This window comes from Schistocerca nitens, chromosome 3, assembly GCF_023898315.1.
Source record: "Schistocerca nitens isolate TAMUIC-IGC-003100 chromosome 3, iqSchNite1.1, whole genome shotgun sequence".
NCBI lineage: Eukaryota > Metazoa > Arthropoda > Insecta > Orthoptera > Acrididae > Schistocerca > Schistocerca nitens.
The window spans coordinates 80,428,673-80,453,318 of NC_064616.1; the positions used below are offsets into that span (position 1 = coordinate 80,428,673).

At 44.1% G+C, this 24,646-nt stretch overlaps 1 protein-coding gene across 1 annotated transcript in view; it reads left to right on the forward strand.

The window, feature by feature from the left end:
• The window catches only part of LOC126249091 (prostaglandin D2 receptor), a 406,101-nt gene extending 388,003 nt beyond the window's left edge, over positions 1-18,098 (forward strand). The window contains exon 4 of the mRNA XM_049950742.1: positions 17,763-18,098. Within this exon, the coding sequence (XP_049806699.1) occupies positions 17,763-18,098 (336 nt within the window). The remainder of the gene's footprint in view (positions 1-17,762) is intronic.
• Positions 18,099-24,646: the final 6,548 nt, after the last annotated feature.

The window sequence follows — 24,646 nt, forward strand, 5'->3', positions numbered from 1 at the left end:
GATAACGCGCTATTAACTGTCAAAATGTATTAGCTACTCCCGACACTTCCAGAATAAACGCTATTATACAATATCGTAAATTCCTAATCAGCTGGCTGCGATATCACGTATAAAGCACAGCAAAGTTATTGAAAGACACGCGGAAAATCTGCCAAGTCTTAACGATCTTGAGTGTTCTTGCCGGTTTCATTATAACGAAGTTTTCGAAAGGAAAGCTTTAGGGTGTCACAAATATTGTTTACGTTATCTGTTATTAGAGTATCAAGAAGTAGTCGATTCGCAGCAGTGCTGCGGAAGTGCGTTTCAGTAAAGTCGCTGCCGAAGATCTCAGAGACGTCAATATCGCTCGTTAGGATCAGGCTTAGGGTAAATAAAAGCAGAATTACTCAGCCATTGAAGAAGACCATCAATTTTAAATCAAAGCCGTTATTGCCATCCACTAGAATCACCTCAGTTATATTAGAAGGAAATACGAAATAATAAGAACCTTTTTTCAGCTGACGTAGTGTCGTATACCTAAGCAGAAATTAACTTCTCGTCGTGGCAATTTATCGGGAATTTGTGAGAAGTGTTTGCTCTAGTGTGCAGCCACTATGCGATGATCAAGTTCACACTTCGACCGGGCGAGGTGGCGCAGTAGTTAGCACACAGGACACGTATTCTGGAGGACGGCGGTTCAAATCCCCGTCCGGCCATCCATATTTAGGTTTTCCGTGAGCTCCATAAATTGCACTAGGCAAATGCCAGCATGGTTCCTTCGAAAAGAGCACGGCCGATTCTCCTCCTCAAACGTCTGTAATCAGGGGTTGTTCTTCGTCTCTAATGACCTCGCCGTGGATGGTGCATCAACCTCTAATCTTCCTTCCTTCTTTCCGTTTCGCATTTCGACTCCCAATCTAGAGCCTCTAAAGTTTATTGCACTACAAGTATAATACACCTCAAGCATTTTGACGTTGTGAACTATCCGTAACTGCTTTCAGCTTATACATACATCAACAAAACATTCTATTTTCAGTCACAGTATTGTAGTAGTCTATTTAAGTTCGACATATTTCGGAGCTGCAACTTCTCTTTCAAGGACCGCTTTTGAGAGTCATGTTTTTTCTGTTGTTCAATAAGGCTGAAACAGTGATATAATGGGCTATAGGAAAGCTATCGTCAACGATGTTAGTAAAATAATATTTTTCACCCTCGCAAAGAAAGTGAAAGAGATCTAAAACCTTGGTGTCGTTCCTAGAAAAAAAGTTCGGAAAATAACGAACCTGCCGAGACAGATGATGCTGAAAAATCTACGCACCACGTGTAACGTTACAGAGCTTCTGTTGTTTTTTAGGAGCAGACCGTCTGGAAAGATTTATAATTTGAGGTACCCAAATTCGCAAAAATTAAAAAAATGCTGAAGATGTAATACTCTTCTCTAAAGCGAGTTCCGCCAGTAGCGAACGGTTGTGCTGATGCTGTCTCATCTGGCTTGCAGCTGAAGTTGTAACTGGTCAGATAAAGACTCAGTTGAGTTCAAATATGTATTGTGGACATGCTATTTCGTTGCGGCCTCGTTCATGGCTATTACTTCACCAGAACGAAAAATGCTCCTATCGTAGCACAAATAAGTTTAATATGTCATGGGCGGAGTTAGGGTTGAAAAGAAGGAAACTATCTTTTCGGCTCATCTGCCAGCTTCAGAGACACTTAAATCGAAACATCTTGATATATTCGCGCATTTTACTTGGCAGTGCTAGTACCCATGTCGCTTAATATAATGTAACGTGTCAAGTAAAGTAACGCGATACATTATGTCATGTCGTACAACACTGTGGTGGCCAGAGAAAGTGGGACGACTCATCCTCCTGCTCACAAAACCAAAAACCAATCCTGGACGACGCGAGCTATGTGAACTGTGACGCTATCGTCTCGGAGCACAGCATCACCGTGGAAGAACAAACATTGTGCCATGGGATGGACTGGATCACTCACAACGGTCACGTAAGCCTTGACAGTAATCCCCAGTAATGCGACCTTGCAGAGTACCCACGATTCCCATGGAATACCACGATATTGCAGCCCAAATCATCACCAGAACCCAACCGTGTTTCATTCTTGGAACATAAACTCTCCCAGAAATTGGAAACAGTGAGAGACAAGCCTCATCCGACCAAATGACTTTCTTCCATTGCTCCATATTTCAGGTTTTATGTCTTCGGCACCACCTTATATAAATCCTCAGTAGTGTGCCTCTTAGAACAGTAAACACTTCCGCTCCGTTGGGCGCGGAATCACCCAGCATACGAACACCAACAAGTTGCCCACTTTCGAATTCACTTAGCTGCGACATAATGCTTTCACAACTACACAGAACACTGTTCTGACTACGAGTGACGCTTGTGTGTTGAGGACATTTCAGAGGTGCCATTCGTGGTCAAATACAAAAGCGCCATCTGTAAGCTTGGTTAGTACACGTATCTGTGTGGGGTCTTGCCCACTCCTTGCTTACAGGGTGCCTAAAGGATGTTGCGTTCTCGGAATGCTACACAATAATTTAAACAAATAACATTCAAATGGCTCTGAGCATTATGGGACTTAACATCAGTCCCCTAGAACTTAGAACTACTTGAACCTAACTAACCTAAGGACATCACACACATCAATGCCCGAGGCAGGATTCGAACCTGCGACAGTAGTGGTCGCGCGGTTCCAGACTGAAGTGCCTAGAACCGCTCGGCCACACCGGAAAGCAAATAACATTAGTAGTTTTATTTTTAGAAAGCAAATTGACAGTACTTAACTTTGATTACAGCAAATGTCGCTAGCGAGAGGTGACATGAAAACAGTAGAGTTCTTGCTATACACCGAGTCCAAGTAAGCACTTGAAACGTACCAAGACAATCTGATAGCGTAGCACTAATCCCGTTGCAGACTGGGCCGATCTGAGCGGCCGAAGCTGGCAGGGGCGGCGCTTATATTCCCCGCTTGCAGGTGTCGCTCCTAGCTCTGCGCGGTCCAATTCCGCGCACCATTGGCCGACGTTTCCTGACCGCCATCTCTGGTCTTCCGTTCGTCTTCGTCGTCCCGAAGCTTGTGGTTACGACAGAAAAATCTACATTTAAGTTCAAGTGTGCATTTCCCGCGGTGTTTCCCTTTTTTTCCCAACCCCTGTAGGCGTCGTTTGGCGGTCTACAGGACAAGCATATCATCCGCAGACCTAAGCCTCGACCATTTTTGTGGGCTTACGAAACCAGAGGAGCAATCATTCGTAGCCACTACGACTTATCTTGAGGCCGAGTCTACCCCTGACCAGTTATCGTGAATCCCCCATCCCCAAGAAAAATACCCCTGGTGAAACAGATGATCGAACTTCGTGCCCTCCTCGAAACGCTGGCTCCTCAGCTACGAAAATAGAAGATGCCTTCTTAATTTCATATTCTTTTACTTTCGGCTATACACATGCAGAATTGTTCAGTTTTTACAAGTGAACTGCGTGGCAAATCGGAATTCGAACCGGAATATTTTTCTTTTGGAGACCACGTTCTGCCGTTTGAGCCTTCTGAGACTGCATCATATACTGACTCTGAACTCAAATTTGTGTAGGGTTATTTTGCACAACCGGGAAATCCTTCAGATGATGGCGGCTGAAATGATAAGGAACATATAAGAGCTGAACATCAATAAAACTGACAAACTGCAGGGGCGGATTTCTGACTGCAAATGGAGGAAAAAAGATCCTGCGAACATGTGTCCAGAAATGCATCGTTGCCACGTTAGATGGCGCTGACGAATGACAGTTCCTCTGACCACGTGCCGTGTGTTTCTTGTGTGTTGCAGACTGTGTGATTGACACAGTGTACCGTGAAGAGGATGGATGACAAAAATCCCGTAATTGTGATGGTCCGGTGTAAAATGCTTCCCGTAGAGGGAAATGCGCTGCCGATACTCCTTGCACTCGTTGCAGGTGACAGAGATACTAACGGTTGTCAGGCAGGACACACATAATCGTACTTTGGCGTACACCATGCTTGGGGAGGAGGGGGGGGGGGGGGCACTTGCCTGGAGCTTGTACTCAGTATCCTGTAGGACGCAGTCCTCCAGATCTGGTGTATGCACAGTTCGCCGTCTCTCCACTTTCGTCTGTGTGAAAGAACCATGCTCACACAAACGCCCAAAAAGGGCTTGAAATGTTGTGTGATGCGGTTGGTGTCTGTGAGGGTTCTCGTCGTGGTATAGCCGTGTTACCTCTCGACCGTTTCCATGTGCTTGGTCGTACACAAACATCATCTCGACTTTTCCCAACATGAATACCGGACCATTATGCTGCTACGTCAATCACACCGATTACAACACAAAGGGAACAATGGCACGTGGTCACACTGTCATTCGTCAGCGCGATCTACCGTGGCAACGATGCATTTCCGGACACATGTTCATAGGACCTTTGTTCTTCCATATCCAGTCAGGAACCCATCGTAACAATGTGTCGGTTTTATTAATGTTCATCCCGTACACGTTATTATGAACATATGCTCACCACGCAGAAAATTAGTGACACTATAGTTCAATTCTTTTATCTTGGCGGCTCGCGCATGCCCGCCCAGACGCGGGAGATTGCTGCGTTGCCAGTTGCAAACGACGCATGCGCCAATAGAAGCAGCGCCATAGTATAGTATAGTTCGCAAACTTACGTTTATGGGGGAGCGCAGTTCATGAAGTAAAGCCACCACGGCTTCATTAACCCTTTCCCTGCTACAGAGACGTGCTCCCCGCATTCCGCGCAGTGCGCGATTTTGTCACTGCACTGCTCGCCTGTGCAGACACATCGTGTTCCGACTGCTTTGACAGTCTTATCATTCGATTCCACAAAAACTATTTGGCCCAAAAATTAGATTTTTACACATCTTCTTGACCGATACCTTCCCCCCATAAATGACTTAATTTCGGTTCGACGTTCAACGCAGTTATTGTGCAGCATTAAATGTAGTAAACCTTTGTACGAAATTTTGAAGAGTTTGCAGAGGTAAAAGTCTATAGCATATACTTTCCGTATGGTCTATTATAGTTGCCACAATGTTGAGAATGAAATGTGGACAAGACAGCTAAATTTCATATAAAATTTAGTGTATAACAATATCTCATTTAATTTAAGTACCAGATAGGTGCCGTATGTAATATTGAGAAATATTCCGTCTTTCCCGACTGTAACAAAAGTTTTATTTACACTGAGCACATTTGGCTTTATTTTAAATAAAGAGACAAAGCACTAGAAATTTAAAAAAATTGCATTCAAACAAATATAATTCGTGAAGTAACGCACTTCGATATTTTTTTAAATAATGAAAATGTTACGTTTTGCACAAGGTTTGAACTCATAACCTTTCACATAGAAGCCCACCACCTTAACCGTTACGCTATCGCAAGTCGTCCAACTAAAGAGCCCCATGAAGACTCTAACATGTCACGCAAAATACTGACAAACACTGTTGGTATGACTATGAATTACTCACGCTTCGTCGAAGTACAATAGGAAATAAACAATTACCGCTGTTCATTATTGCGAAAAAGCGGTTCGTGTGATTGATACAAACACCTTTCCTTGCTATCGCCTGAATTAGGAGTCTTATTTCTTGTTTGGTTGAATTAATTAATAGAATATGAAGCAATTGGTATAAAGAATGCTTTTTCCAAACTTTCTATAAAAGAAAGTCTGCTATCAAGATATTGCTTTTGTTCTATTACTTTATTTATGACTGAACGTTTCTTAAACTGAAGACACTCGTCCATGCTCTGCACTGCAGTCGAGATCTGGCAATGTCGTTCTCTGTTCATTGGCAGACTGTGTTTTGTGACGTCAGATGCACAGAACGAACCTAAACTCGGCCGCCAACATAAATGACGCGCACTTTAGTGAGCAAGCACAGGTGAATCATTCAGCCTTTACAGATGGCACAATGATCGAGTCACGTGCTCAACTGCGTGCACACTGCCTCTGCGTGAGACATTTGTGTATCGAGCGGACATTGTATGTAAACATGGACGTGACAGAGTGACAAAAAGGAGCAATTGTCTTTGGCCAGGTCCATGGCCATATGGTATGGGAAGTCGCTGGATTTCTTGGTGCTTCGTGGTATACTGTTCAAAGTGTCTACAAGCAGTGGTGTAACACACGTGATCACGAAACACGAAGTCAGAACAGTGGTCGGAAAAAGATCCTTTCTGAGAGGTACCGGAGACGCGTTTCTCGAATTGTGAATAAAAATGGCTTCCAACCCCGACAGGAACCGCTGCAGGCACTGAATGAAGGTCCATTCAAACCTGTTGGCGAGAGAATGTTGCGACTAGAACTGCATGCAGTGAACATTTGGAGCTGGTCACCTCGCAAAAGGCCATTGCTCACACAGCCGCGTTAAGACGACAGAAGCAAATTTAATCGGGCTGGAAGATTATGTAACTGGTCTCCTGAACACTGCCCCACCCTATTACATCACAATAGGCCTGCAAAATCACCTGATTTGAACCCCTTAGAAAATCGATGGGACACGTTGGAACAGCGGGTAAAAGGCGGACATCAAATCTAGGGGCGGAATTACACGGTTTTAAGTGATGCTTGTAATGATTTCTGTAGGGGTGACTAATTTTTTATCTATGGCTGCAGATGTGTGGTTTCGATGACAGAGACTGTTTAACTCACACTATGCAGCACCATGTACAATGCATTCAAGTGGATGCCAGGCTGTCAGTTAGTCATCTACGCACACATCGCAGCATGGGCTTTCACTCTCGTTCAAATTCATCAGCCTGCATCCAGAATCCATCACAGGCAACATAACTATATGTTTCCAGCATGTCTCTAACGATATCATTCACGCACTCCCATAGGTGTAAGACCGAGGGATTGAGAATCTGTGACCACGAAGGACAGTCAATTAGACCACCTCGTCCGATCTATGGGGTACGGAAGATGTATTCCAGATGCCTCAGAACAGAAGGCTGCATGACGAAAATAAAATGGCATCTAGTATGAAAACCATGGCCATGATTCCCAACCCTTGCACTCGACCGCGGGTGGACCAAAGCATCCCGAAAAGCTTCCACTATTCGCAGTCTATTCCAATGACACTTGAACCACCTGCATCTGGCTGACCACGAAATACACCTAGTGGTCCATCCATCCCTCCAGCTTCATATGAATCATCCCTTTCTTCACTATGTCAGGGTCTTAGCGCCGTTCTCCTTCCCTTTCCAAGAACTTTGTTCAGAGTCCTCATCTCCGTCTTTTTCATCCCATTTCATTCCCACACACTCCCCACAAAACGCTCATCGCCTCCTGCTCACCCCTAATCATAAAAGAAATTCGGCTTTTACCTTAAGAAAATCTCTATAAGGTTATTGCCATTTTAACTTAAACCTTTATGTCATTTAACATCTTCTAAGTCCGCCCCTGGTAGCTGAATGGTCAGCATACCTAACGGCCTGGGTTCGATTCTCGGCTGGGTCGGAGATTTTCTCCGCTCAGGGACTGGGTGTTGTGTTGTCCTTATCTTCATCATTTCATCCTCATCGACACGTAAGTCGCCGAAGTGGCGTCAACTCGAAAGACTTGCGCCAGGCGAACGGTCTACCCGTCGGGAGGCCCTAGCCACACAGCATTACCAACATCTTCTAAAGTACGAATGCATGGTTTAACGGCGATATGTACTGATAAAATTCTCTGGAGCTACCTGCAGCGTAAAGTGGTTTAACCCATTCAGACTCTGGCTGCAGCTGTGTACATTAACTTTTACTGTGTCTTAGCTGCAACAGAAGTGTTTTTCCCAGTGGAAACCTGAGGTACACATTTGTGGATGTTCAACTTTTTAATCACGTGAAAACGCTACCAACTGTGGGGCATTACAGTGAAAATATCAGCAAGTCAATGTAGCACTGCGCAGCAACTTGGACGACTAGAATGCACGGTTGTGGTTGGTTCGCTGTATTCCTCTGTAGAGTTGAATATTATTTTTATTTTGCATGGTAGTTATTACATGATCGTTTTAATATTTACTACAATAGAGAATATTTAATAATTATTTATTTTATTTCATAAAATGAAACCAATTGTACAAAGCATGTTTTGAAAACGCTTACATATTTTTGTATAAATCTTGCATTTAGAGCCATTAAAAAACCACCTAAGAGCTTTACCACATAGAAACATTTCCCTTCCTCCAGAAAAAAAATTCCTGTCTGAAAGGATTAAAACCCAAGAGCTTTCGGCAGAGTACTCAGCTGTTATTACACGGATTAATAATTTCTGCGATAGCGTAATAAAAGAAGCAATCGTGATAAAAATGTGTGACAACACCCTCAATAAAGACGGCGGCCTGCAGCTAAGCACGGTTGAGGACTCGGTCATCGAAAGGTTGAAGCGTAGGCGGCGGGCGCGCAACGAGAACATTGCCTTTTATGGCGCTGGAGCGAGCACCAGTGACGTCACAGAAGGCAGCGCGGCTATGTAAGGGCGGTAGCAGCAAGCAGAAGACGGTCACCACTTGACAGGCCGAGAAGTACGCCGCAAGCTAGGGGATTTTAAACCATTTGGCCCGGCTGGAAGCTCGACAGAATATTATCACCATGTAAAGTTTTTAAATCACTTTCGTATATTGTTCATTAATCTCTCTCGCTGAAGAGCGGATATGTTACCGCTCGCAGCACAACCCTCGCTTGTGTAGGTCGAGAAGGATGAAACAATGATAAAGAGAAAAAAAAAGAACAATCGTTACGAACATATCTTCATTAGTCCCCTTTTATTGCTTATTCTCTATGGAAATGTGTGGTGTAGTTTGTATCAGTTGTTGATATTTACCCTGTACACTTTTTTGAGGGTCCATAAAGGGCATTTCGATCGTACTCTTACGCATCTGAGCATACTTCATATAAATCTGAACGGCTAACACAATGAACTCACGGTTCTCACGGATGGCATTTGAACGCATCACACGTGAGAAATGTAGCTACACAAAACTATAGACCTCGTATGAAGGGATAGCACGAAGAAAATCGAAAGAGAAATGCTTGCCTGAAAGAACAACCGTACACAGGTGCAGTGTCCGACAAAAAGACCTGCCGTATTTCAAAAAGTAACTACAAACAAACAAAGATATAGAGAAAACACTTTCATTTGTGAACAACGAATACTATGCCTTTTACACTATCAGATTCTTAAAATTATGTCCGGTTAATGGTGTCCTCTGTTATTGACACATTGACGAAGCCTTTCCCGAAAGTTGTTCCTAGTTTGTGTCATCTCCGGTGAAATGGCAGCCACTTCCAGGGTGAGTGCGTCCTTAAGTGTTTGCAGGGGGATATGGGGCGATGTTTGTACACTTGAGCTTTGAAGTGTCCCTAAGGAAAAAAATTACAAGGTGATTAATTGGGTGACTTTGATAGCCAGGTGATATCTCCTCTCGAAGATCGGTTGGTCGGTTGATTTGGGGTGAGGGCCAAACAGCGAGGTCATCGGTCCCATCGGATTAGGGAAGGAAGTTGGCCGTGCTCTTTCGAAGGAACCATCCCGGTATTTGCCTGAAGCGATTTAGGGAAATCATGAAAACCGGGTTTGAACAGTCGTCCTCCCTCGCAAAGACAGAAGACGTCTAGGAAATAGCTCTTTCAGAATTTCTAGAGGTGCATGTGAAGTTCTGCAGACACTCCTATCAGACAATCCGAGGGCAACTGCATGTTTAAGTGCTGAACGCTTTGGAGATTGCTGGACGGACGCTCTCACAAGCGCCACATTTCCCGGCGTTGTTTTAGTCCGCAGTCGGCCAGTAGATTTTCTTTTCAGTACAGAACTTGATGGTCTGAAGTCAGATACCCAAACTCGAATAGTTCTTGTATCAGGAACAGAATCGTGTCGGTCATGTTCGATCCGAATGCGAAATGGCTGCTGCATAGTAATCACAGAACCATCATTACTAGTATACTCCACCACAACCAGAGCACGATGCTCACCTAGCCAAGCCATAGCACCTATTGAAATGACAGTCATATTGCAATCGACAAATACCGCCTCCATGTCAGTATCACCTCTACACAGCAGCCTCTCCACGAAGTGTAAGATGACGCGACGTACCGCAGTAATAGCACCTCACCTACAACGACTGCTGAAAGCTCTGATGTCTTCCAACTAATGCTGCCTATCAATGTTTTCGTTAAACCTAACTACCCTAAAGACATCACACACATCCACGCCCGAAGCAGGATCCGAACCTGCGACCGTAGCGGTCGCGCGGTTCCAGACTGGAGCGCCTAGAACCGCTCGGCCACATCGGCCGGCCTTCTGTTACTTGGTATGTTTACACGTATTCCTTGGCCATGTGAGGCATACTGGAAATAGATGGTGCGAGCGGCAAAAAATGAGAAGTGCAGTTGGCGCCCACCGAGAAGCGAGATGAGTGCACAAGTGACGGAGAAATACACGAGCCGGCGGGCGGCGTGACATGTGTAGTTTACTTAGCAGCGGCCGGCAGGCGGGCCATCACTCAGCGCGCAAGTGCTGCCCTTCACCACTCACCCCGTTTACGCTCTCCATGTGCAGCCTTTACAGAAAAAACTTCCTCATATGACTTGTTTGGCAGACAACATTAATAAACGCTGGCTCTTCTTTCGGTTCTGGCGAGGTTCTCATTAGCTTCTGACAATACAGAGTGTTTCACAATTCCTGTTACAGGTTGTAGGGGTACTTAGTGGGGGACTTAGTAGATATACACTGCCGGAGAAAAAAATTAGTACTCCTGAAAAGGAGACGTCAGTTTTGATCCGACGACGGCATATGCCACCTGGGGGATAGTAGATGTTTCAACGTCGTCCGCTAACAGATAGCGTAGTGGAATAGTTACCAGAGCGCCATCTGTGTCTAGCGTTTAATAGGGAATGCTCACAGCCAGAAGGCTCAGTGTGGTGCAAACGTGTGAAGCGAGCAGCCAACCGGAAGATGCGCTCGTGCTTCCTCAGCCGACTGAGCGAGTTTCAAAGGGGTCAAATTGTGGCCTTCCAAGTGGCGGGATGGTCCTTTCGGAAAACTGCCACACAAGTTGGACGTGCTGTATCAACCGTGTAACGATGCTGGTATCAGTGATAACGTGAACATTCTCATACCCGTAGACGAGGTTCTGGACTTCCACACAGCACAGACGCCCGCCAGAATCGTCATCTTGTAAGGACAGCAGTGTCAGATCGTAGAGTTACTATATCAAAGACAAGAGGGCTTGTGGACCCAGATGTGTCAACACAAAGTGTTGGGAACTGCTTACTAGCAGCGGGACTACGGGAAGGTACACCTCCAGCCCCTCCCGTCCTCCACTCACGCCGCTGCATCGACGTGCGCGGCTCGCCTCGTGCCGTGAGAGGAAGATACAGTGGCGCGCCACGGTCTTTAGCAATCAAAGCAGATTCTGCCTGCACGTAACTGGTGGCCGTCTGCGCAAACGCCATACTGGTGAGCGCTGTCTCACAGAGTTCATTCGCCCGAGACACACACTGGTCCTTGATGCGATTGTCAACACTCCCGTTCACCTTTGGTGTTTCTGAAGAGGACACTAACCAGCGCTCGGTTCGGTGAGAATGTTTTTAGACAGGATGGCGGTGTGTTGTTCCAGCTGGTTAGTGCTCACCCACACACTGCCTGTGAAACTTTCCTTGCTAGCACGATCTCCGGACTTATCTCCAATCGAGCATGTGTGGGATATGGTGAGACAAGAAGTGACTCGTGCGACTCGTCAACCGACAGCTCTTGCAGAACTGCGTGAACAGGTCGAGAAGTCGTGGAATAACGTATCCCAGAACAATATTCGCTATCTGTTCGGTCGACTGTATGTCAGAGTCAGCGCCTGCATTGCCGCCCGTATAGACTACACTACATACCAATATGGTGTTTCAGCGTGCGTCGATACGTCGTACCTCAGAACCGCTTCTGCTGTTGATATGTAAATGTAATTATTTCGTGTATTCCGTACGAACTCTTGAGACAATAAATCCTGAATGAACTGAAAACCTCTAAAAGGGTGTATTAATTTTTCTCCGGCAGTTTAGTTTTGATAGGAAACCCTTATTCGGAAATGTACCGTTTGGATATAAAATAAGTTTGAAGATCGAATCGCTTTCAAATCTCACGCAATATGAGAACTGGGCGCCGTCCTCAGTCCCTGTTGTAATTATGACATCACATTCCATTTTCGTCCGACTACAGCAACGGCTGAGACAAAATGGTGCGTCGATAACAAGGAAGGTTGACTGTGATGTTTCACGGACGGGCCGCACTCTCGAGTTTCAACAGCACGTCCCTCGTCACGTAGAAGAGAACCCGACAACGAGTACTGAAACATTGCCCATGTCAAGGGTTCCCATCAAGCATACAAGTCAGAGCTCCTTATCATCGCAGTGTACGCGGATATTTGAGAGTGGTCCGATCTTCAAATTTATTTTACATCCAAACGGTACATTTCCAGATATGGGTTCGCTAACAACACGTTACTAAGTTCCCTTTACAACCCCTAGAGGCCTGTAACAGAAATTATATAACACACTGTTTGGTAGGTTCAGCAAAGACACGTTTACATCTACGTATTCTTTGTAACTGTCACAAGTTTTCAAACACGTGCCTTTTGTAATAAATGTATACATTAAACATCTTGATGCCACACGAGCGTCATTTGTCGTAAAGGTTTCCGTTGTGCATTTGATTTGAAGTGCCTTGTTTTATTGGCGCACGAGAGAGAGAGAACGCGTATGAAAATATACAGGGTGGTCAGAAACAGTCTGAAAACCTTGTAAGGGTGTTGCATGGGACGCCGTGCTGAGAAGTAATTGTTAAGAAAAAAAGTCGATACGTTGAGTCGTTTCCGAGTTAATTATCGTCGAAGTTAGCCGACTCTGTGACAGCAGCACTCCTAAATTACGCTAAATGTATCAAGAGAGAGATAAAAGAAATCAGATGCTGTCAGAGCATCTGTAGAAGTGTGTCCGTAAGAACTTCATGAGTTAGGCCAGCACTTGGAAAGAAAATTGCATCGATATGTGGAAGTATCCACAGAAAACTTTGAGTTAAGCTACCTTTTGCAAGAAACTGCATTACTGCATCTAAAATAGTTCCTTAGAAATAATTTTTGTGTAATCTGGGAAAGACTTCATACTCACCCCGTATTTTGTCCGATGGGAGTATCTGTGCCAACAACCTACAGAGGGCCAGTTCGAGAACTTTAGTACACACAAGCGGCTTACAAAGTGTGTCCCAAAAGTCATAATTTTTTTGTTGCGGCCCGGCAGGTCGCAATACTTTCGAGCCATTCAACTTAGATGGAAAGTGTGTGTGTGTGTGTGTGTGTGTGCGTGTGTGTAGAGGGGGTGAGCAATGGTAGTCTGTGATGCCAGGATCGCTGATTTAGTACACTCCTGTTCTGAAACCCACGTCATGGCGGATAATCTGAAAAGGCTGGAAATACTGCAGAAAATGGTCATCCGCATGTGAAAAGTCATCACCGCTACCTGGCTGCCGAATCACGACAATACCCAGCCACACATGTCTCTGCGTTCGTGAGTTCCTGGCGAATCATAGTGGTTTGATGAACCCTCTGATTCGATGAACCCTCTGCCAGGCACTTACATGTCATTTGCAGACTATCCATGTAGACGTAGAGTATTCGTGTAGAATTTCCAAAGAAAGTTGGGCAATCAAGTTCTGTACAACACTCGACAAAAAAGCTGGTGAAACTTACGAACTACTAAAACAAGCCTACAGGCAGTCTGCTCTTTCGTCTGTGCAAGTTACGAGGTGGACGAAGTAGTTTAAGGGGAGTCAGGAAGGGGTGGACGATGACCCCGCTCTAGACGAGCATCAAGAAGCCAAACCGATGAATATGTGCCTCCTGTTCATGGGTTACTGAATGCTGAGTGTCGAATGAGTGTTTGGCTGCTGGCTGACACTTCGAACATTCCGAAAACCGTTGTGCATCGCATCGTTACGAAAGAATTAAACACACAAAAAGTGTGAGCTAAGCCGGTCTGCGAACTGTTGACGGACGAGCAAAAGGTCAGTCGAGTGCTGATCGCGAGTGAACTAAGGGACCTGTCGGAATTAAACTGGATTATTTGAACAGCTTTATTACCGGTGATGAAATGTAGACATTTCACTGCGACCCAGAGACGAAGCGCCAGAGTGCAGAATGGCACATCACGGCTTACCCGAAGCAGAAGAAGATCAGGATGAACGAATCCAAACTGCTGATTGTCTTTCTCGACGACAAGGGTGCGATTCGTAGTAAGTGTGTACCACAAGGACAGACCGTTAACACTGCCTACTGCGTCGGTGTTCTCTGGAAAGACTGCAGAAAAGGGTCATCTGCATGTGAAAAGTCGTCACTACTACTTGATTGCTGAATCACGGCAGTGCCGAGCCACAGATACCTCTGCGTCTGTGAGTTCCTGGCGAAGCATAATCCGACAGCACTGCCGCAGCCACCCTACGGTCCCGGCCACCTTTCGGTTACCCCAGGTGAAGAACGTACTCAAAGGACGCCATTTTGACAGCATCGATGCTGCCAAAGCGGCTGTGATATCTTTAAAGGAGACTCTCGTCGAGGCCTTCAGTGGGGTGTACCGAGCATGAAAGAGTCAAGTTTCAAATGGCTCTGAGCACTATGGGACTCAACTGCTGTGGTCATAAGTCCCCTAGAACTTAGAACTACTTAAACCTAACTAACCTAAAGACATCACACACATCCATGCCCGAGGCAGGATTCGAACCTGCGACCGTAGCGGTCGCGCGGTTCCAGACTTAAGCGCCTAGAACCGCTCGGCCACACCGGACGGCGCACGTCGATGATGTGGTGTGAGTGGAGGATGGGTCAGAGGTGTATGAGCCCGTAGTCCGAGTGCTAATAACCAGTTCGCAGCAGTTCGTGTCGACACGACTGGGCTCACAAGCACTCTTATCTGTGCTGTGGTAGCTGTACGATCTGCCACTGCTGCCCTTACAGTACGACGATCCTGGCGGGCTTCTGTGCTGCGCGGAAGTCCAGAACATCGCCTACGGGTGTGAGAATGTTCACGTGATCACTGATACCAGCATCGTTGCACAACTGACGCAGCACGTCTAACTTGTGTGGCAATTGTCCGAAAAGACCATCTCGCCACTCGGAAGGCCGCAGTTTGACCCCTTTCAAACTCGCTCAGTTGCCTGTAGGAAGCACGACTGCGTCTTCGTGGCATCGTTGCCTGCTCGCTTCACACGTTTGCACCACACTGAGCCTTCTGGCTGTGAGCATTCCCTATTAAAGGGTAGACACAGATCACGCTCTTGTAGCTGTGCCACTACGCTATCTGTTGGCGGACGAGACATTGATACCATTATCAGAACATTAGTATCCCCCCCCGTGGCATATGACGTCATCGGATCAAAATCGACGTCGTCTTTCCAGGTGTACTAACTTTTTTCCGTCATTGTATGTAGATAATCGTGGAGAGTACTTTGAAGAACATTTAGCCACTCTACAGATACTGCCTCCGTAAACTTTCCCGGCGTAATAATTGGTTGTATTCGTGTCGGATCTTGAGCCAGAACATATCGTCATCTGGACACAATATTTCGGCGGTCCACCTGGCCGCCATCTTCAGGTGAGTGGGCAGTCGCACTGTCTCGCCGGAACTGAAATCGTACAACATTTTATGTCCTTCAGTATGACAATGTTCCATTATTGCAAATTTTTCCGGTTGAAATAAACACCTGTGACGATGATGCTCCACGCAACGATCACGGACTGTACGAATCATTTGTCCGATATAGGCTTTCCAGCAATGGCAGGGGATCTTGTAGACCCCGGGCTTTCTGAAAAGAAAAATCTGCAGTGGCAGAACATTGTCTTACTGAAGTACATAAAATGTTATACGATGAGACACAAATCGTTGCCCCTGCGTCGCGGTATTGGGATGTGTAGTGAAAGAAGCCATTGAAATCTGGCTGTCTGACAATATTATAAACAGAGATAAGGGGTATCCTTTTGAGTAAGTCTTGGAAGCCTGTTCTATTTGTTACTAAGAAACAATAGTTCCTGTTTCGGTTATCAAAAACTGTCAGTAGTGTTTGATATCGATTTATTGTGTCTGCAAGCTTACACCATTGGTACACTGTTGTCCCTGTCGCTAGAGGGCAGTTACGTTCGCGCGCGCGCGCTGGAACCACGGTCGGTGCAAAAAGGAGCTGCCGCGGCGTGTACGATTTATCGCCCTGATTTCTACCTCACCATTTATGGTCGCCCCATCCAGCTCACCCCCACCCTGAGATACCTTGGCCTCACCCTCGACCGTCACCTCACCTGGACCCCTCTCCTCCCGACCGTCCGGCAGAAAGCCCATTCCCGCCTCCGCCTACCGAAACTCCTGTCTGGCCGGACGTGGGGATTGCATCCTTCCACCGTCCTCCACACGTACAAATCCCTCATCCGTCCTATCCTCTGTTATGCCAGCACTGCCCGGATCTCTGCACCCACCTGCTTTTACAAGGCCCTACGAATCCTCAAACGCCACACACTCCGCCCCGCCTTCCGTATCCTCCTTTCTTCCCCCACACGGCTCCTGTACGACCTCATCCCCTTGCCCCACCTCCTCGTTTTTCTCCAACATCTCCGCATCCATTACACTGTCTACAGGCTCGATCCCCACCCCTCGGTTTCCTCCATCCTCTCCACCCCCCGCCCGATGCCGCACCTCTATCGCTGTATCTCTTCCTCTTTGCACCTCCAAACACTATGTCTCCTTCATCAGGGCAATTTCCAGCACCTCCCCCTCCCGGATGTTGAACTTCGCCGTGAGCTCTACCCTTCCTTCCAACTGTAACCCTGTCTTGTTCCCCCACCCCTTTTCCCTCTCTCTCCTTCTCGCAGAGTAGATTTTTCTCCTTCCCTCCCACGCCCTTCACTCCCCGGCCCCCTTCGGCGCGCCCCCCACCCGTCTCCCCTCCCTCTCCTCGCCTCCCTCTCCTCCCCTCCCTCCCTTCTTTCCACCCCCTCGTCTGTACGCCCCTGGCAGATCCTCTCTGTTTGGTCATCGTCATAGGTGTACTATGTGTCGCGTTCGGTGCCGTTCTCCTGTGCGTCGAGAGCTGCGATTCTAATTGTGTGCCGAACTTGTACGTAGTGTTATTGCCAGTGATTGTTACGTGCTACGCCATCCGTCGATACTTTTACGATCCAGTGTGTGGTTTTGTTTTTTGTGGACTCATTTTTTACGGTTTTTATCTGCATCTTACAGTCGCCCGCTTTTTGTCTGTTCTCTTCCGTACTGTTCCTCCTTCTTTATGTATATGTACACCATATTTTCTCCTTTCTGTTCCTTCAAATGTCTTCCTTTGTATAATTAATGTCATTCGGCTGAAGAGCAGCGCATACGTTGCTGCCAGCCCGCCCCAGATGGGGCACCGAAGTACAATAAAGAAAGAAGAAATAAAGTGTCCGATTTCAGTTCCAGCGAGATAGTGCGACGGCCTACTCACCCGAAGACGGACATCCGAAATATCGTGTCGAGACGACGATACGTTCCGGCCGGAGACCCGACACGAATACGATCTACAGATATTGTTAATAAATGTTTTTTAAAAATCTATTTTACGACTTTTGGCACACACCTCGTATCGTACGGCGTTCTCCCCGTCGCCCCACCCCCACCTTTGTCAGTTTCCGATACTAGTTACGCCGAAGCTGGCAGTGCGGCTCGCATCTGCAGACCCCGCTTGCCCGGTGTTCCAGATGTCGATCCCGATGACGCAGCTGGTGGAGGGGTCGCGGTACAAGCTGTTCTTCGACGTGGCGGAGTGCCTGCTGGCGCTGCACTTCATGCTCGACCCGTACGTGTACGTGCTGCTGCGCCACCGGCGGCGCGCCACCTGCGTGCCCGGGCTGCTGAAGCGCGTCTTCCGGCGCTGCTCGACCAGCACGGCGACGGCCAGCGCCTCTCTCGCGCTCACCGACCACGAGCCCGCCTCCAGCGCCGGCCGGCCCAGCGTCGCCACGCCGCCCCCGCCCCCGCCCCCGCCACCGCCGCCGCCGCCACCGCTGCCCGTGCCGCAGCCAACGGCTGTCTAAAGCTTCCACAGGCTGGAAACACGTCTTTGGCCCATCACCGGCAGTGAGGAAACCAGCTCTACCTAATCCTGCGAGCTCGCGTCTGTAACGAGAATCGCATCGCTGAAACTTGCGAGTGTGGGCTATTACAATTCTTCGTGGTGTTTGTTAGCAGGGTGCGGCTTTTTCTTGCCTGTTTGTTTTCTGCTACATCGGGTGCGAAACCTCTGTTAAGAGCCTTAGGAAACAGCGAAAAGCTTCCTTTAAAGTGATTTTCTCAACGGTAACTCGATGTTCCATTCTCGTGTTTTAATCTTTTATATTATCTCGCCAGAGGCGCCTTCTATGCGTATTGTAGCTACTGGTAATTGTCGACGTCCTCGACTTTGCTGTGTAACGTGTACTGCCAATGCGAATAGTAGCGCTTTTCTTTATATGCCTATTTCATTAGTGCGACGGAGATACGACACTGTTCCGTGTGGAAACAGTACATCCTGAGATAGTTGCTGCCCCGCGTGAACCGTTCCATCCGAGTTATTTTCGCCAGTCCTTTCGCAAGTAAATGTTCAGAATGTTTTGAGGGCTTAACTTACGTAAACAAAGTGCTATAACTACAGCCATTTTTAAATCTAATAATAGAGTGAACGATTAGGATTTGAAATTAGTAGCGCAATATAGGATAGAAAATCAGTAAAGAAGTCAATAATCGCTTGTAGGACATACGTAAAGGGTTTTGCCTAGACGCCAAATTATTTTATCGTTCGAGTTTTTCTTACGACGCTCTTCGACAGTCGGCATACGCGCAAAGAGCACATCAAAATTGATATGGTACAAAATACAGACCCAGTGAGCAAACGAGATTCCGTGATGAAGAAACAAAAATTACAGATACAACGTCTCTTCTCAAAGCGTACCGTACAGTGCACAGAAAAGTGTTAAACTGAATATCGGGACATCTAACTGAGATAGTCAGTTGCCGCAATCCAACTGAGTATTAAAGAAATAAGTTTAGTGCCAACGTAAAATGACACAAAAAGATTAAATTATTATCTTTGTATCATTTTATTTTGACGTTAAATTTGTGTCTTTATAGTCCGCTGGTTAGATAATCTGTAATGTAACTGTAGGTAATTGGGAGCGGCCGTGGTAAATAATCACTCGCACTCCCGCCACCTTTATTCTGACGGGGCATACACAAAACGTGTAGCTCACAGCGCCTACTACTGGCAACTCATCTGACGAACATACAATTTTTCTTGCAGCGATATTATTGGCGGGTAGAGCCAGTGGTACTACGTCCCTACATAACTATAGTGTCACTTTGTGGTTTCTTCGTAGCATTTCAGGCAGACGTCACGATTTGCAGTTTTTCTCATACCCACGGTACCCTCTGCCAGAATACGTTGCATCTATATTTTTGTTTCTCTGTTACTTTATACCTTCTTACGATGTCACGTGCTAACTAATCTCGTTCGTTACATCATTTCATTTTGGTGTGCTCCTTAGATCTGCTCCCCTCATATACAGATGTGATGACAGTGATCGCTGAGACGCAACGTAAGGAAACATGAATCAAAGTAATTTGCGATCCATCCAAAATTCTGTGTTGCCTATTAGTGAAAGACGTAAAAACGGAAACTTCGTTACCTCCGTAATCACCCAGCGATTTAGTGGGATAAGTGAAACGAACTATTGGCGTTGGCGCTATGAAGATATGTATCTCTGGGAAGGATGAGATTATAAAAAAAAGTCAACATGACAAGATACCGAGTATAATAACTCGTTTAATAATACAACGGATGATAAAATGCGAAAACAAATAACTTTGCGCTTATGTTAAGTTGTCCATGAGCCGATTCAGTACTCGTAAGAGCGGCAGCATGTGTACAAAACCACCTCTAACAATATACCGGTTGTATATAGTTCCGCAAGGGAATTATGTTTTGTTGTTGAAAGATATCTGTATTCCACTACTTAAGATAATAATAAAAAAGTTGTGACACACAGTTTCCTATTCAGTGATCGTCTTTTCGCCTCTACCAATATTGTTACTGTTGTCCTCACATGTTAGCCACAAATTGATTCTTTCTGGCTCTGCAACTGACAATTTTCCCTTAATGTAAAGTACTTTAGTCGAACTTAGGCTAAACTCGTGGTGTATGTTTCACGAAGAAATTGAAAACAAACCTATTAGTCACAGCTCCCTTTCCTCCTTTATCATTATACCATTCTTGGTCCAGTTGCGAGAAAAATCATGTCCACTTTTTCCATAGGATCAGTATCATTGATTCGTGACAGGACACATAAGGAAGTTATAAGAATTTTAGAACGACAGCAATCAATCAAGTGCGTTACTACAATTTTATTTCATAACTGGTTTCAAGCATTTAGTGTTAATCTTTTCTTATTAATTTACGAACTGTTTCAGAATTTTTCGTGTTTTAATACTCTTAATGGTATAAAATAAAACTTATGGCCGTATACCCGACTGGTTACAGCCAGCCCGAAAGTATTACTTTCACGTAACACGCGCGAAATTCCATTTCTCCGAACATAATAAGAATAGTTTCTTACTATAAGGTCTCTCTTTTTAACATTCAACAGTTATACTAATGTCGCTCCAGTTGCGTACTTTTTTCTACCATTATCCACGTTTCTTTTGTTTTATCTGTAATCGGAGCCAAACCACAGAAATGCTTTGTTACTGGTAACCGCCACATGCGCGGCGAGTACAGTAGATTTGTGTGACAAGATACATTACGTTGTACTGTTGTGATGTCATTTCTAACTCTTCATTCTGCTCGTTCACAGTAGAACTCGAGCTCCACAGAAAGTTCTTCTTGAAGCATCTATCACACGTACACCTAGTAATTATAAACTTTTGGCCGAATCATACACTCATACACGTTTCATTGTTTTCTTCTGATACATATCTATTCTGTGCTCAACAGGGTATTCAGTGATTGAGAGTAGCTTACATAAAGGATAGAAGTCTGTCATTATCTCGCGGATTATATGAAGCAGACTGCTGTGACATCCACCCTTCTACTAAAAAACCACCTCTTAGCGGGTAATCGGCGGATTGTTTGGACGTGGTTTGTCATCCGTGTAGTCAACAGGAATATCTCATGTTTGCTATAGGGTATTCTGTTACTCTGTTGATTTGACCAATGCAGTTGGCTCTTGCTTTACTTAGGGACCTGGAACTGAAACAAAAGGAGAGTGGCAGACCAGGAGACTAGAACTTAACAACAGTTACACCTATTCAAAACAATGTAGGCTACAGTGACAGACAAAATTTTAAATTTCAATGAGTATTCCCGCTTAAAAATCAAACTAGATGTGAATCCCAATACTTTCATTAGGACTAAAGGCTTTACAGTTGGCTCTACTCATTAATTTAAATGTGCTAATATCATGTATAGTCCTCACTGCTCTTATGAAATTCTTTGTCAGTCCTAACTGTTTTCACTCTTTTCATCTCTCAATAATTCCTGTGTTAAAAGTGAGCACCAACATTGGAACTAACTCTTTTTTTTATGAAATTATGAACATATCCCTTGCATGCTTTGATTTTCATAATGATCCAGAACTGATACATTTGTGACCTGTGCCATACGGAAATTGTTGCTGTATAATAGCGCAAGCCTGTTCGATGCTGTATAAGTCGAATGCTGTTATACTTATTATTTGATGTCTTGTCTTCCATCTCATTTTATGGTGGAGTGACTTCTCGACAAAAATGGTATGTGGCCAGTATACTTTCCCTTGAGTTGTTGTTCTTAATTTGCTCAATTACAATTCAGGTTTTCTGGTACCTTTGAACAACACTGTAGTACCATCACACTCTCTTGGTGGACCACAGTAACACAACCTTGCTGAAAGATGGCCATCAAACATTTGCTTCAGTTTGCTACACCAGGTTAGTATAGTAAACTTTGACCACCAGAATTCACTTGCAGAACATCGGATCTGTTGATTTTGGCACTTATATCAGACATCATGAATTTTAGTTCTGTCTGATGGTTATATTTCACATTTTTGTGATCACTGAGAGGTGGTACTGATTCATCACGTAATGGTTCAATTTATTTGTGCAGTGCCACATGCACGGTGCGGTGTATTGGTGAAGATGGACAGTATTGATGTGGAAATTTATGATTGATTGGAATTGCTTAAAGAATAGCATTCTGCTGTAAAATACAATAATTAGATTATTGACATATACAAGATATGTTATGCTTGTCATTATATGGTATGACATTTAAAGTGCAATTAATATTCAGTAAGTTAAGTTCACAATTACTGATAAATGTACAAACTTTTCAGATAATGGAGTGCAGCAGCAGTGACTATATTCTTTGATTCTTTTTTGTACCATTAATTGGATATGTACTGTGTAGATGACTTGTATTTTCCTATGAACATCCTACTAACTTGAGAACCATTCCACCACAGTCTACCTTCTTTTCTTTTTGTGACTTGAGCACTGTCAAAGAGATGTCAGTCCTTTGATGATAGCCAGGTTAAACAGCCAAAACAGTGGACAGCAAGTGGTTGTCACATAATGCAAATTTTGTGCAACAGCTGAATCTATTAACAAATAAAATAATACCACTTTTGTGAAATGAAATGAAATGAAGCATACCCAAGCTTTAAAAATGCAAAGCCATGTCATGACTAGAAAAACTTTGCTGATTACAGTACTGATCAGTACCAATATGCAGTGCCAACATGTACTATGCATGTGGAAATGCCAACAGTTTTGTACTTAGAGAGGTGGTTTGATAATAGCCTATACAGTTTATGGGTATGGAAAAAACTGTAACAAAATATAAGATGGAATAAATAAGATAATGTAAGAATCATGCACAAATTGTAACATTTTCCATGATCTGGCATAAAAATTACTGGTATGCTGCACACAAACTGCTTCTGAAAACATTATACTGCTTTCAAGAGAATTTGTTTGTTGAATGAGTTTTACAGAAAATCGGTAATTTAAGATGAAAGGTCTATGAATGTTGTAAATTATTGTTCTCTTTATGTATACCAGTGCTGAGTGCAAGAACACTTCATGCTGCTTCCTCCTTTTAGGAATGGTCTCTCTGCCTACTGATACTGTAATATTGCTGAAATAATGGCATTTCTACTACATGGTGTGTATAACGAGAGTTATAAGGTATCACAGCTACAAAAATAATATGACAAACATAAGCTGTCTTCAGTAGATGTTTCACATTACCAAAAATACTTTTAACTACTTCCATAGAAGACTAATACTTCCATCAGAACTTTGCACAGGATGTATATCCAACATCATTGCCTTACACTAATACTACACATGTTACAGTGTCTCTAATGTATCATAATAGAATTTACAACTCAACTCCTATACCAAAGAAAAGCTGAAAATTCTCCTTTATAACAAATACTTAAAGGCCTACTCAGTTTTCAGAATAGTTGGCTGTTTGTAGGCTCATTGTGTGAAGAGAAATATTACAATATATTATGTTAAAAGAGACAGTTTATAAAATAAGTAGCATGCAATAAAAGCTATATTGGAATCTAAATTGAAAGTTCAGTTTAGGAATCTGCTTTATGCTGCCTTACATTTTCTTTCACAAAAAGAGAAAAAGTCAGTCCTCCTGAAGAGATAAAAGCTTGTGGGAAGAAAAGATTCATGAGATGGAACAGCAGGTGTTATACCATCTGGAACATTGTTATTCTGCTGGATAGTAGCAGGTCATGTGTTACAACAATGAACTCATATCCATTGGTACTGACATCTTGTAGGAGACATTCTAAGCTGACAGCTTACTCTACATATCTCATGAAGAAAAGTTTAATAACAGAGAGCAGTTATATCTCTTGGCAGTTCACAAAAAGAATGAGGTCTCTCATATTCATTCTATTAAAGCATATATTCTGAAAAACATTACACATGTATTATAAAAAGTTTTTTTCCTATTTCTGCATGAATGCCACTTCATAGTTTAGGAAGTTTTTCTCATATGACTAATAGAGAATTATGACAATTTCTACAGTGAAAAATGAGTTAATAAGTTTAATTTCTGCTCGAAACATTCTGCTATTCATAGTGTAATCTAACATCAGAAAATCTTTCAAATTGATGTTAATATATTTGATAAGTAAATAAAGCTTATGTAACATACATCAGAATTAAAATTTACCAAATGTGAAACATATTCCATTATTATTTTTAACAATGTTACATAACCTTACTTGGAATTACATGATAATAATTCTGATTACGAACTAAGAAACAACATACGTCTACATTCAAGCACACTCATATTTTATGAGTTGAAAGGATATGTGGAACCAAACTGTCTCACCTCTGTGTGTTTCCAAAGATATATTTGTATGTTACCAATAATAATGCAGCACTGTTTTCCAAATTCTTAACTTAACATTTTTGCACAATTCAATTTTAGAGCCAGTTGATGAGTTTATTAACTTTACACAAAGTGTGAATGAAAAATGCCGAACAGTTTGCTGTACTATACAATAAATGTTTAAACTTTCTTCAGAGTTGCTTAACATGT